General features: G+C 60.2%; 1 protein-coding gene and 1 non-coding gene across 6 annotated transcripts in view; both read right to left on the bottom strand.

The window, feature by feature from the left end:
* MYO1C (myosin IC) overlaps nt 1-14020 on the bottom strand; it is a 23963-nt gene extending 9943 nt beyond the window's left edge. Inside the window, exons 1-14 of one of the 5 annotated variants that reach the window (XM_040243803.1) lie at nt 13753-14020; nt 5928-6083; nt 5690-5805; nt 4864-5062; nt 4703-4783; nt 2690-2869; nt 2501-2599; nt 2168-2281; nt 2016-2087; nt 1527-1646; nt 1361-1443; nt 1045-1150; nt 848-928; nt 522-613 (exon numbers count right to left, since the gene is read on the bottom strand). In XM_040243803.1, the coding sequence (XP_040099737.1) occupies nt 522-613; nt 848-928; nt 1045-1150; nt 1361-1443; nt 1527-1646; nt 2016-2087; nt 2168-2281; nt 2501-2599; nt 2690-2869; nt 4703-4783; nt 4864-5062; nt 5690-5805; nt 5928-6083; nt 13753-13827 (1574 nt within the window). In that variant the 5' untranslated portion in view covers nt 13828-14020. Of the gene's footprint in view, nt 1-521; nt 614-847; nt 929-1044; nt 1151-1360; nt 1444-1526; nt 1647-2015; nt 2088-2167; nt 2282-2500; nt 2600-2689; nt 2870-4702; nt 4784-4863; nt 5063-5689; nt 5806-5927; nt 6084-7428; nt 7515-12734; nt 12923-13139; nt 13724-13752 lie in introns of those variants that run through there. The other 4 variants (XM_040243807.1, XM_040243806.1, XM_040243805.1 and 1 more) reach the window with 4 other exon arrangements.
* TRNAW-CCA lies at nt 11141-11212 on the bottom strand. Its single transcript has one exon. It is a non-coding gene; the product is annotated as a tRNA-Trp (tRNA).

Below are 14020 nucleotides of genomic sequence, written 5' to 3'. Positions count from 1 at the left end.
GGCAGTACAGTGGTTAGGACTCTGCTTTCACCGCTGGGAGTCAGGTTCTATTCCTTGTCAGGGAACTAATCTGTGGCCCTGGGCCTGAAGCCCAGCTCTGGACTTGATGTGAGATAACCTCCGGCAAAGGGCTGCACCTCTGAGAGTCTCAGTAAAACCTCCTCCAGGGGTTGCTTCTAGTTAGAGGAGGTGATATGATCAAAATATGCAAGGCAAAGCTGGGACAGAGGGGCTTGTTTCTTTTCTCTCGTCATCCCGTTTTAGGGGATTCCTTAAATAAAAAGGAATTTCCAAGTAAGGAGGCTAAAAAAAAACACCTTAGCAAGTTTCATTCTCGAGTGGCTTAAGGAGGAAGAGGCGTTCCTTGCTTATTACTTGGGAGGCGTCAGGAGCCGCAGCTCTGTGTGCCTGGCCGTCACTGGCACCTCCCCTGGCCACCTCCTTGTGGCTGGCACTTTATGGGTGAGGGGGTTCCCAGGCTTCGAGAGGCTCTGGCCCAGGACAGCCCCAGCCCCACTCACGTCAGGAAGTGTGGATGGTGCTTGACTGTGTCCTCCAGCTTCTCCAGGAAGGTCAGGTCCGTGGCCTCCCCGGGACGCAGACACTCCTCGTCCTGGGTGGGTGGTGGCAGAGGGTGAGGGGTGTGTTTTGGGGAGGAACCGGAGAGCACAGGGACTCAGGGGCCCCGGCGGGAGGCGCAGACACTCCCTCACACTCCACACACAGCCCTGTTCTGTCCCTCATCAGGCTCCGAGGACTCTGGCCCTCTGCGGACAGGCCAGCTAGGAGAGCAAGGGGAAAGGGGTGACGTCATCCCGCCCAGCCCCCAGGGGAACAGATGGCTCACCAATATGGAGATGATGCCCTTGAACTTCTCCTCCACCAGATCACAGATAATCTTGTTGTTGAAATACTGGACCGGCTCCCACTGAGGGGCACAAGGGGAGAAAGGCATCACCATGGGGTCGTGGCACCTCCCCTGGGGACACCAAGGCCTGGACCTTGACTGCATGTGGGGCTGCTCGCGGGTGGGCCTGCACTCACCGCGATGCCCTCGGCTTCATACTCCTCCTGCTCCGACTTGAGGGTGAGCTCGATGAAGAGCTGCTGCAGCTTTTCGTTGCAGTAATTGATGCAGAATTGCTCAAAGCTGTGAGGGAGACAGAGGCGTCCTCAGTAATTTAGTCAGGGGGTAGGGGGCGGGGCGGAACAAGGCCCCAGCGCTGGCCGAGGGAAAAAACACAGAGCGGGACCCAGGCGGCTGGAAAGTCACTGGCAGGAATGAAGGAGGCTGGGGGAGAGGTGAGGGACTAGGGCAGGGGCGATGATGAGAGACAGGCAGAGTCAGGGGGGCACTCACCTGTTGTGCTGGAACACTTCAAAGCCGTAAATGTCCAGCAGCCCGAGGACCGTGGTGCTCCGCCAGCTGGGGCTCTCGGCGTCCTAGGGCCAGCCGACCGAGAGTGAGGGTCCTCCCGGAACCACCCTCCCCGCCACCTGGGGGGCAGCAGGCGCCAAGCTCTCACCTTGGAGGCCAGCGACCTGTTGATCTTCGCGACCAGCCAGGTAAAGGTGCGACTGTACACGGCCTTGGCGAGGGCGTCCCGTGCATACGCAGCCTGTTCTAGGTTCAGCGGGCTCAGGAGCTGTAGGCGGAGGGTGAGATGGGAGATGAATGCAGTCCCTTCCCACCCCTGGCCCCTTTGACTCAGGAAACTGATCACTCTGCCCTCAGTGAGCCTGGTGCTGGCCGGGGGGCGGCCTCCAGGGGAGGACACAGGGGCCCCACCAGAGGGAAACTGGTAGAGAAACAAGAGGTCTCATTCCTGGAGGTGAGTCTTCCTTCCAGCCTCACCCTCTTCCTGTGTGACCTTGGCCAGCTCCCTGTGCCTCTCTGAGCCACCTGCCTTATAAGCTTCCGATATTGCTAAGAGGACCAGCTGAGCAGCCCAGGGCAATGGGGGATGATGGGAGTGGGGGCTGCCTTGGAACACCCCCGAACCCCCTGGCCTCACCTCTTCACCCTTGGCGATGATCTTCCTGTGGGTCAGGGCTTCCCGCAACGTTGAGCCTTCCACGCCAAGGAGCTGCCAAGGGGGTGGGTCTGGTGAGGGTGCAGTTCCCCTGCCCCAGCTGCCCCGCCCTCACCTTCTGCTCGCCTCCTCACCCTGGTCAGGTACTTGAGCTGGTTCTCGGTGGTGACCTGGGCGTTGCTCTCCTCATTGGCGGCAAAGTGGGTGTTGCCCAGATGCAGGACGCTGGCCACGATGCTTAGCAGGTCCTGGGTTGGGGTGAGGGGAGAGGGAGGGGCAGGCGGGGGTTATGGGAGGGTCTGAGAGCCCCAGGAGGGCACATGTGGATGGTCAGCAGGAGCTGGGAACGGTATGGGGCAAGGCGTGTGAGAGGAGACTGCGGCTAGAGTAGAAGCAGGCTGTAAAGGTAGCCTGGGATTTTCACGGGGTGACAGGAGGAAAGGGCAGGCCCCCGACAGAGGTCTCACCTCCACCTCGTCCTCAGTGAAGTCGATGACAGTCAGAGCCTTCCTGACCACCTTCCAATCACTCTTGTCGTTGATGGAGGAGACTTTGGCGCACTGGCCCTGTGGCACGGGCAGAGCGGGCTTACAGCTCTGGCTGGGTGGGCTCCCTGGGTGGCACTGGGTCCCGCTCGCCTGCCCCCCTCTACTCACCTTCACCAGGTACAGGTAGCTCTGCGGGTTCCGTTCTAGGCCCAGCCTGCGCAGCGTCTCCTCCTCACCCCCCTCCAGCAGCTGGTAGAAGATGTGGAAGTTCCTCTCCCCGTGATTTTGGTGCACCACCCGGGACTTCTCCAGGAGGTAACTGAGGATGTGGCCACCCACGGGGGCGCCCTGTGGGCCGGGCAGTATGCAGTGACTGCTCAGGGGGACTGGGGACACAGCCCATCTTCTCCATCTCCCCCTGCCCTCCAGAGTATGAATTTCAGCTCTGGCTGCATGGGCTCAGGCATGTCGCCCCTCCTGGCCTCCATTTCTTCCTCTATGAAATGAGGATGCTAAGCCCTTTCTTGGGCTTCCCAGGTGGCACAAGTGGTAAAGAACCCTCCTGGCAATGTAAGAGATGTGGGTGTGATCCCTGGGTCAGGAAGATCCCCTGGAGAAGGGCATGGAAACTTGCTCCAGTATTCTTGACTGGAGAATTCTATGGACAGAGGAGCCTGGCGGGCTACAGTCCATGGAGTTGCAAAGAGTCAGACATGACTGAAGCCACTCAGCACACATGCATGCATGCCCTTACTACCTGGTGGCTCACACCTGGAGACCCCATAAGCATCTCAAACTCAACAGGTCTGAAACTCAAGTCCTGGTCTCCGCTCCTCAAACCAGCTCCCTCTTCCCACTCTGCTCACCCTTAGGTGTTCAGACCAAGAAGTCTGCGGTCCTCCTGGGAGCCCCCCTGTCTCTCACACCTCACGTCCAGTCAGATAGCCAATCCTGCCGCCCTAACCTTCAGAATATCCAGAATCCAGCCACAGCCACCAGACTGGGCCCAGCCACCATCATCTGTCACCCAGATCTAATAATCATCAGTTTCCTAACTCGTTTTCTTGCTCGGCCTCAATCTCTACCATTTATTCTCAACAAAGCAGCCAGAGCGATCACTTTAAGAGGAAATTGAGGTCATAATACACTTCTCTTTCAAACTTTTGGGACTTCCCTGGTGCTGCAGTGTACTTCCACTGCAGGGGGACACAGGTTCAATACCTCGTTGGGAGACTAAGATCCCATATGCCGTGAGGCCTGGCCAAAAAATTAAAAAAATATATATATATATGGTTCAAACTTTCAGGAATTTTCCTGGTGGTCCAGTGGTTAAGGCTCTGCACTTCCACTGCACGGGACATGGGTTCAATCCCGGTTGAGGAACTAAAATCCTGCAGGCTGTGCGGGCATGGCCACAGAAACAAACCAAAAAAAAATCCCCCAAAATGTTCTTGCCTCACTTCCACTCAAGAGTTTTAAAAAAATTCTTACAAAGACCCAAAAGGACCCACACCATCGAGCCTCCTCTTCCGTTCCTTGGCCCCTTGCTCTCTTCTCCAGCTACTCTGGCCTTCTTGCTGTCTGTGAACACATCCAGCATCTCGTTCATCCGCTCCTCTGCACTGGTGGGGCCCTCTGCCTGCACCCTCTCAGGTATATGCACAACTCATTCCTCTGTCTCCATCAAGGCTTTACCAAAAGCCACCTTCTCTATGCCCACTGTATCTGCATTATTTCAAACAGCCAATGCCCCTTCCCCTTGCCTCATTTTCTTTTTTGCTGTAACATGTGTTGGCTAAGTTACATTTTTCTGTGGACTATCTCCCTGCTAGTCGCTCAGTCATGTCTGTTGTTTGTGACCCGCATGGACTACAGCCTGCCAGGCTTTGTCCATTGGATTCTCCTGGCGAGAATACCGGAGTGGGTTGCCATTCCCTTCTCCAGGGCATCTTCCCAACCCAGGGATTGAAGCTGGGTCTCCTGCATTGCAGGCAGATTCTTTATCTCCCTGGAGGCAGGATTTCTGTCTGTTTTGTTTCACTTCTGTGTCACTAGCACTTGCAACAGTGCCTGGCACACAGAAGGTGCTCAATAAATGTTTGCTGGTGCCAAAGACCCGGGCCAGTGGGTGCCCACTACATGGGAATCCCATTTTCCCTGCCCCGCCCTGCCCATGGGTACCTTGAAGTCAAACTGCACGTCCATGTACTTCCCAAACCTACTGGAGTTATCGTTCCGGAGGGTCTTCGCATTGCCAAAGGCCTAGGAAAGGGCCGGGGTGTGAGGGGTGCCTAGTGGCCTCTCCCTGCCTCTCCCACCCCCAGGGGCTGCTGTCCCCTCACCTCCAGCACCGGGTTGCTCTGCAGCAGCCGGTCCCGCACAGCACCACCCCGCTCAGGGGCTGGGCAGGTCTCGGCATAGAACTGCAGCAGCCGCTTGCTGGCCTCAGTCTTGCCTGCCCCGCTTTCCCCAGAGATCATCACTGCCTGGTCCCGGCGCTCCGTGCGCAGTGCTCGATAGACAGTGTCAGCCACCGCGAACCTGGGGCAGAGGCCCGTCAGGAGCTTAGGGGGCGGTGGGGGCTGAGTGGCTGCAGGGGCTGGGAATCCCACAGGAAGGACTGGGGGTGTACCCTTGAGGACAGGTGACCCCTCCAGGATATGGGTCAAGGGAGATCCTTCACAGTTGAGAATGAGAGTCATATTCTGATGGAAAATTAAGGGGATCACTCATGGGTGAGGAGATTGGAAGTTATTCAGGAGAAGATTGAGGTCACTCATGGGTAGAGCTGGGAAGTCCTTCAGAGGTGCAGGTCAGAGGGTCACTAAGGTGGGAGGGCCATGTCCAGGTAGTGTTGGGAGAATAAGTCACAGGTGTGGGAATTCCCTGGTTCAGTGGTTAAGGCTCCACACTTCCATTGCAAGGGGCACGGGTTCAATTCCCAGTCAGGGAACTAAAATCCCGCAAGCCACACAGCAAAGCCAAAAAAACCAGTCCTGGGTGTGAGTTGGGGTGGAGGATAGGAGGATCCTGATGGGATAGAGAGATTCACCTTGGGTGAGGACTGAGGGTATTTCCCAGAGATGTGAACTGTGATTCATCCCAAGTGGGAAGTTGGGTGGAGTCATCTCAGGTGGTGATGCTGGGGGTGGGGGGGGTGTCACTCACAGGTGAGGGGGAACCTCGTAGAAGCTGACGCCTCGGTAACGCTCCATGTGCTGCCGGCTGTAGACTTGCAGGTCCCGGTAGGGGTTGACGGAAACCAGCACGGGGCCAATGTAGGTCTGGGGGTCAGAGGAGGAGGCTCAGAAGCTCCTCCCAGAGGTCCCGGCGCCTCTCCCCCGAGTCCCTGCAGCCCTGCATCTGTGGCCCCCGCGCCCTCTCCGCCTTCCCACTCAGGCCTCACGTAGATCAGGTTCTCCCGGAAGCGCCGTCGCAGGTTCTCGATGAAGGCAGCCTCGCTGGTGAAGTTCTCCAGCAGCACGAAGTCCTGTACCCCCACCCGGTCACGGGCGGTCAGTGCGCTCTCCATGGTGACCCGCACCCCGTCACTGCCCAGGGCCTGCAGGGATGGGCCACGGGAGAGAGACAGAGGCGGCAGGGTAAGGGAAGGCCTCTTCTCCCCTTCGCCACAGCCTGGAGGACTGAGTGGGCAACCAGGGCACGCCTGGGAAACAGGTGTACCAGGCTGGGTAGAGAGGGCCGAATGGCAGAAAGCTGGCACATGGGACACTGAGGACACGGGTCCCAGAAGCAAGACCATCTGGGACACGTGGGGCCTGAACACAGAGGCCCCAGAGGACATGGGGCCAAGGCCACTGAATCCAGGGAGAGGCTGGTTTTATGTAGAGAAAGTTAGGGGTGGGGGGGTGATGTCATGAGAATAAAAGAAAGAATGCTCTGTTGACCTTGGACAAAACCCCTCCTCTCTCTGGAAGGTGTCCCAAGGAGGAGGAGTTGAGGTAGACCAGGTGACCTCAAGTCCCCTAGCTCTAGGCCTTGTGTGACAGGTGCTTTGTAGGACAAATTGCTTGGAGTGAATTCTACAATCAAGGTGGGGTTGTCTCTCCCTGTCTAACTCACCAAAATCTCCAGGGGGAGAGGGTCTAGCAAGAAGCTGCCCCAGGAGAGAGATTCCCCTGGGGCAGGGGCAGGGGTAACCTCACATCCCAGCTGGGCTCACCACTCACAACAGAAGGGGGCCCTCCCTCCCAGAGCGGAACCACACCCTCCCCGCCAGCTGCCAGGCTCCCCGGACACCCTCCTCCACTGGGAGTCGTGAGAAGTCTCAAGGGAGCAGGGGTTTTACCAGGGAAAACCCAGCTGGCAGCTGGAGCCTATCAGAGGGTAGGAAGAAGCACAGGCTCAACAAGACCCTCACCCCTCACCACACTCTTCAAAAGGGTCTGAGAGCTCTAGGAAATTGACACCAAGAGTGTCAAGGGTCAGGGAAGAAAGAGTAAGCTGGCCGCAGGAGTAGGGATCCCCAGAGAGGCCACCAGGTCTCCTCCAACCGCAGACCGCCCAGATCTCGGGCAAGGGGCACCCCTTTGGGTCTGGCCTTGGCCCTGCCTCTTCTAGGCCTGCCCCTCAGCGCCCTCCCCCTCACCCCTCTAATACTGTCCCGAAGCTGCTACCAAATCTGACCCAAGCCCTCGCCCCCTTGCCCTCTGGGTGGCGGGTCTGGGCTCTCTCAGCCTTCCCCGGGAGTTATTGGCCTGGCCCGGGTCCGAGCGCCTCGCGGCCCTCCCGACCTCGGCCTCCACTCTCCTGCAACTTTCCGGGACGTTTTTCCACCCGAAATTCCTGGGCCGCGCCCGCTTCCTGGCGGGGCCGAGGCGGCGCCGCGAGGCCGGCAGGGACGCCTGGGACCAGCCCCCCGGCCCTGCCCCGCACCCCTAGCTCACCGACGCCCGGTAGCGCATCCTGCCTGGTCGGCCTGGCGCCCGTCTCCGCGGCCCGCGCTCTCGGCCCGGGGCTCGGCGGCGGCGGCGGCGGCGGCGTCACGAGGGAGGGGCCGGCCCGCCCCCCGTTCCGCCTCCGCTAGGCTCGGAGGCGTGGGACTCCCCGGGCGCCCCCGCCTCGCTCGGGGCTCGGACTCCGGGGTCCCTCTCCAGTGGGTAGGGGTGGGGCAGGCGCTCAGTAGGGGGAGCGGGGGGAAATCTCGCGGCGTGGGTGGGGACAGGGCGGGGGCGGGGCTCCCGGCTGGGCAGGGGCTCCGCCTGAGTCAGGTTTTCCAGGAGGGACGTCGTCGGTTCTCCCAGGGGTGGGGCCCGGAACCCGCGCTGCTGCCGCGTCTACACCGACCCGGAACTCACTTCCGGGCTCGTGTCTACACAGCGCACTAGGCCAGGCTGGGGACTCAACTTACTAGGCAGACAGGCCCGTGGGTCCCGGAGGAAGCTGGATTTCCCTCCCCCCCTCACCCCAACCTCGAGTCCCGGGAAAGTTAAAAATAGAACGAAATGTCCAAATACGGCCGTCGTGCCCAGGCAGGCGGAGCCTCGGTGCGGGGACACTGTCCATCCCCCACGCCGTACAGTCTGGAGGGTGGGTCCCACGTCTTTAAGTCCCAAGAAAATCTCTTGGGTTCACAGAACACACGCCCCAGGGAGGGAGACGGCCACAGGGCGCCTGTGCCCAGCGTCGTTCGTGCAGGGCCTCCACGGAGGGCTCAGCTCTCCATCTGGGAAATCCACGGCCCGATTTCCAGCATTCGGAGCAATACCCTTCCCCCTACCCCGGACACTCTGACTAGGGCCACCCCCCGCCCCACCTCCCCCGCCCGTGCCCAGAGGCTCCTCACCTCTCTTCTTTTTCTGTTTGGTGGGGGGACTCCCTCTCTGGTCTCTCTGGATCCTTCCATATTTTCTACCCCGGACACCCTCCAGCTACCCAAACCAGACTCCAGCAGCCCCATCCTCGCTGAGCTCTAGGTGCGCAGTGGGCAGCAGCCTGCGGGACAACTCTAGCTCGGATCCCAGCGCAGGTGGGGGTGTAATGGCTGTGCTTAGTCACTTAGTCGTGTCTGATTCTTTGCGACCCCATGGACTGTAGCCCTCCAGACTCGTCTGTCCATGGGGATTCTCCAGACAAAACAACCGGAGTGGGTTGCCATAACTGCCTCCAGGGGATCTTCCCAACCCAGCGATTCAACCCACGTGTCTCGCACTGCAGACAGATTCTTTACTGTCTGAGCTACCAGGGAAGCCCGGTGTGATGGCTAGTGCTTCCTGAAGGCTGGGCTACTTCTCACAAGCGGTATGACTGCCAGCAGATCATTTCGCTTCTGAGAACCTCTCCTAGAGCCTTGAAATGAGACTAACCTCTGTCTCAAACGGCTGTTGAGAAGTCTAAGATAAGGCGTCCAGGCACCTCCCAGACCCTCAGTAAATATCACTTCCCTCTCTGGCCAGACACTCTCTGCACAGGCTTGGAGAAGACCTTCAATGCAATGCTAAGTCCGCTTCAGTAATGTCTGACTCTGCGACCCTTACGGACTGTGTAGCCCACCAGGCTCCTCTGTCCATGAGATTCTCCAGCCAAGAATACTGGAGTGGGTTGTCGTGCCCTCCTCCAGGGGATCTTCCCCACCCAGGGATCAAACCCGCATCTCTAATGTCTCCTGCATTGGCAGGTGGGTCCTTTACCACTAGTGTCATCTGGGAAGCCAGTGGGAACAGACACACAGAGCCAGGTCCTGGGTCAGACAGGTCACACTTGTTATCTAGCAGGGAAAGCCCCTGAGGCATGTCCCTCGGCCAATTAGAAAGAGCTCTCCAACTTTACCTCCACTGCACCTGATAGATAAGGAACCAGAGGTGCAATAAGGCAGATGCTGGCTTTGTCCTAGGGGGCAGGAGGCAGGGTTATAACGGACCCAAAGCCCTAGCCTACCCGACACTCGGACTCAGACTCCCCGGGGAGGGAGTGAGGTGGCGGCAGGTGCGGGCTGCAGCCTCTCGGGGAAGGCTCATTATTTTGAAAACAACAGCCCGGCCAGAGCCCGCGGAACCCCGCGGCGGGGGGGCGCCAGCTGGGAGATGGGGCCCTCTGGAGGGACCGAGGGGACTCGAGCGCCACCGCGCGCAGCTGGGAGATGGGTGGGAACGGAAGGGCGGGGCTGGGTCTTAAATGCCACCAGCTTCGGGCTTTGGGCGAGAGGAGGCCCCCTCCTCGAGGCCCCCAGGGTGAAAATGCAGAAAGGAGAAAGAGCGCGGAGAGGACAGCCTCCCGCTCAGCCTGAGTGGGGAGGTACTTGGGGGACGGGAGGAAGGGGGTCAAGCCGGTGCCCACCGGCAGCACGGCTCCGGGGGCCGTGCAAGCACCAGGTTGGCGAGGTTGGCCGTGGCCCGCGGGCCCGAGGGGAGGGGCTGGCAAGGGGGCGTGGTCTCGTAGGCGCGCTAGCGGCTGGAATGAGGGGAATCCGCGCACCGAGGGGTTTGGCCGGCCACCCCCGCCAGAGCCGCTCCGCCGCATTCCCGGGATGCCCGCCGACGCCCCCACAGCCGCCACTTGGTGGCGGAAGGAGGGGGCGGCTAAGCGGCTAAGCAGGCCAGGCGAGACCGCAGCCCCTGGCCAGCGCCACAGGCCATCCGGCCCCGCTAGGCGGAAGCGCCTGCCCCCAGGGGGAGAGGAGTTAGAAAGGCGGGGGTGGGTGGACCGAGGGTGTGAGAGACATGAGGGCTGCAGCGCCAGGCGCTTCCTGCGTTCGGATCGCTGTCTTCTGGTACTACCTTCAATGCCCTGGAACTGAGCCTTTTAGGTCTGGATTATCACCCCCATTCTACAGACAGGGATACCGAGGCTCAGCAGACGAACGTCGTGTTCAAGATCCCAGGACTAGTAAAAGAAAAGGTGGCATTGGAACTGGAAAGTCTGCCACTGTCTATTCCTGCAGGGCTGCCTGAGGGGAGACGCCTTCTTAGCCCTGGCAGATTTCCGAGCTTCTCTGTCAGGTTAACCTGCTGCCTGCCAGGTGTGACCTTCCTTAGTGAACCTGTGACTGCAGTGCCTAGTATCCGCCTTTGGCTGTGTTGTGTGAGTATTGGCGTGTAGGCCTTGGGAATAGCAGCTAGGGAGTGGGCCATGATCTTTGAGTCCCCAGCATGGCCCTGAACTTAGGGGCTGGCTACAGGCTAGGATGCAGCCATGCCTCACCCCTGCGTGACTCAGGACTTATTTTCCAAGGCTGCCTCTAGGTTTCTTTCCATCTGGAGAGCAGTTTCCCCTAAAAGCAGGGATGGGCAGGCCCAGCAGACGTGGGTTATTCAGTCCCTGTTACCTAGTATGGGCCAGGTGCCCCCAAGCCTGTCCTCTGGGAGGGTAGTGAGCATCTTCAGTGGTTCCTTCAGGCCAGGGCTATGGAGGTTTGGAGAGGGTGTTCTGAGGACCCTCATATTGCCGCTAGAAACTGATTTCCACTGGGGGTAGCCTCCCGGCCTGTTGGGGCAGCAGAAAGAACCATAGCCTATCTTAGAAAGAAAGTGAAAGTGAAGTCGCTCAGTCGTGTCCAACTCTTTGCGACCCCATGGACTGTAGCCTACCAGGCTTCTCCGTCCATGGGATTCTCCAGGCAAGAGTATTGGAGTGGGTTACCATTTCCTTCTCCAGGGGATCTTCCCGACCCAGGGATCGAACCTGGGTCTCCTGCATTGGAGGCAGACACTTTAACCTCTGAGCCACCAGGGAAGCCCATAGCCTATCTTACCCCCAGCCAATGCTGGGCACAGAATAGGTGCTCGACTTTTCTTTTTTTTAAATCAAACATATGTTAGGTCTGGGCCCAGGCTGCCCCACCTAGGACTGTTCCAGACTCAAGGGAACTGTTGTAAGGCGGAATGAAAAGGAAGGACGAGGACTTAGGGGTTCTACCTGATATCTCACTGGACCCCAGTCAAAGGTTTACACTCTGGCTTCAGAACCATGGGCCTTTTGCCTGCCAGATGCCTCTACCTGGGGGTCCAGTGGAAGTAAACAAAGCACTTTGCCCCCTAACCTGTCCTCCTGGCTCAATATCCAGTCTGTTGAGAGGAGACAGGCACCTCCAGCTAGTTGTCACTGCCGGGCATCAAAAGCCCTGCCCGCCTCCCTCCGCTCCTCACACGGAGGAGTCACCACTGCCAACACACCCCCCGCCCCCGACTTTGTTCCTCCATCACTGCTCTGCCCCTGGACGAGGCAAGCAGCCTCCAAACTGGCATCCCTGCCTTCCTCCAGTTCATTTTCCTGCAGCCTCCTGTGGTATTTACAAATGCAAACGCGATAAATTAACGTCTCATGTTAAGAAAGTGAAGGTTCCCTATGCCAAGCACACCCACTGCTTCTTGCCAGGCCCCTGTTTGTGGACTTCAGCCGCCCTCTCTGTCCTGAGTTCCTGTGTGGCCACAGGGGTACCCTCTCCAATGATTCTCTCCCCACGCCTCCCTCACCACCCCACACAGCCAAGAGGCGCTCTGCGGGCGCCCCTGCCACCAGCCGCCCGGCTCTAAGCTTCTCGCCTTTGCACCTGCAGCTTCTTTGGCCCTCGCACCCAACCCCCTCCCCACCTGACTGACTCTTAGTCATCCTTGAAGACTCGGCTCAGGTAGCACTTCCTCCAGAACCCCTTCCTGACTCCCCGAAACACACAGCCCCCTCCTTGTCGCATTCCGCTCTAATCGAAGGTTTCCTAGTCCGTCGCTCCCAGGAGATTGCCCCCGCTCCAGGCAGGCACACAGTGGGGTCTCAAAAACTGCTCGCGGACGCCTGCGTGAATGAATGAATCACAGAGCCCGGGAGTGTGAGCAGAAGGCCGGAGCGTGCCGGGCGTTGAATAGGCCGTGGGCCAGCCATTCATTCTTCCATTCATCTCGGAGCCCCCCAGCCGCCGCACACACGCAGGGGCTACTCGCGCGCCAGGGCCCGGAGGCGGGGAACGGGAAGGGGCGGGGCCCGGACGGCTTCTCCGGAACCCAGAGGCAGAGCAGGCTGCCCGAGGGCCCCAAAGGGCGCGCGGGGTGCCTGAGTCCCGCGGCCCCAGGCGCTCCTCACCGCCCCTCACGTTACCCGCAAAGAATCCAAGTCTCCAATAGGCCGAGTTCCGGCGCCACCGGGTCCTGGGACCCCCGCAGCGGCCGTGCCGAGCCTACCCGCAGCCCCCGCGATTCCTGGGCCGGCGACCCTCGCCTTCCGCATGGTAGCTCCGGGACTGGGTCGCTGCCCGGCCGCTTACCCTCTTCTCCATCCTGCCTGCGAGCGGAGCACCCAGCTCCCCCGGGCCACGCGGCTGCGGCCCTCCTCGCGCCCTGTGTACCCACCTTCTCGGCTTCTCGGGTGCGCGGGCGGGGGCCAGGCTAGGCGGCGTGGCCGGCTCCGGAGTCGGCGGCCCTGGCACGCTCTCTCCGCCCAGGGCCCGCCCGGGGCCGAGCCGCTGCCTGTCGTCATCCCAGGCAGGGCCCAGGCCCCGCCGCGCGCGCGCACCTTACGGCCCCGCCCCGACCAGCCTTGGCCGGGCTCCGGCCCCGGCCCGCGTCCGTGTCCGCGGGGGGCTTGATGCAGCACACTCAGCAGCCCGTCCCCCGGGACGAGGCGCGTCACAGTAATACACACACATACACACACACATGCACGCATGCACCGTCCTCTGCCGACGACCTGGCCCACTTGCTGCAGTGCTGGGGTGGCGGGGTGTCTTATACGTTTCTCCTTCCTCACCCTAGGTCGCCTTTGCAAACCGGACTCTCCCCTGCTTACCAGGCCAAATCAGTTCTTCCCCATTTGCGCCTGCCTGACTCCCTTCACCCTCCTTCCCCACCCTCACTACCGCTCTGAGCTGGCCAGTGTCAGTTTTTCAAGCCAGACGGGAAAACCGGGCGGTATTAACTGAGCCTGTACTATATGCACCTGGAACTTTACAGGCACTGTTGCTTAGATCTCGGAGCGGCCCTGTCATCTCCGTGTTGTTAACCCAGTTCATAGCCCGGCCCACTGAGGATCAGGGGGCTGGAGGAGAAGGGAGTCAGACCCAGATCCCCACTTTGAAGCCCTCGGCCCCTGGTGGGCTTAAACCCATCCCCCTTCCTTCCACTTACCCCTTCTTGTCCCTTCTTGTCCGGTCCCTTCACGTCCTACCAAGGACCTGAACGCTTCCCCACTGCTCACCTCTTCCCCAAGGAGTTTGCTTGAGAGGGGCTTCTGGGCACTGGGGAGACACTCCCGCCCTCCTCCCAGCCCAGACCATCCCAACTTACTAGCTTGCAGGGCCTGTGGGGGTGAACCACGCGGATGATCTCCCCGGTAGGTATCAGCTCCACTTGCAGTGCCATTCCGCCTGTGGAGAGCCAGCGCGCCGAGCCCCAGGACTTCTGAGCAAAAGGCCGCCTGCCTGCCTGCCCGCTGGCTCTGGCTGTGCCCGGAACCAGGATTCTGGTCTCACGCTGGGATGGCCACTTGGTTCAGCTTCAACTCCAGCCCCAGGGGATGGGTCTGGTCCAGTGCCTCAGGACACAGCTGGAGCAG

The sequence above is a fragment of the Oryx dammah genome, unplaced genomic scaffold (genome assembly GCF_014754425.2).
Source record: "Oryx dammah isolate SB20612 unplaced genomic scaffold, SCBI_Odam_1.1 HiC_scaffold_8, whole genome shotgun sequence".
Classification (NCBI taxonomy): Eukaryota; Metazoa; Chordata; class Mammalia; order Artiodactyla; family Bovidae; genus Oryx; species Oryx dammah.
This window is presented reverse-complemented; position numbering and strand designations above follow the sequence as displayed.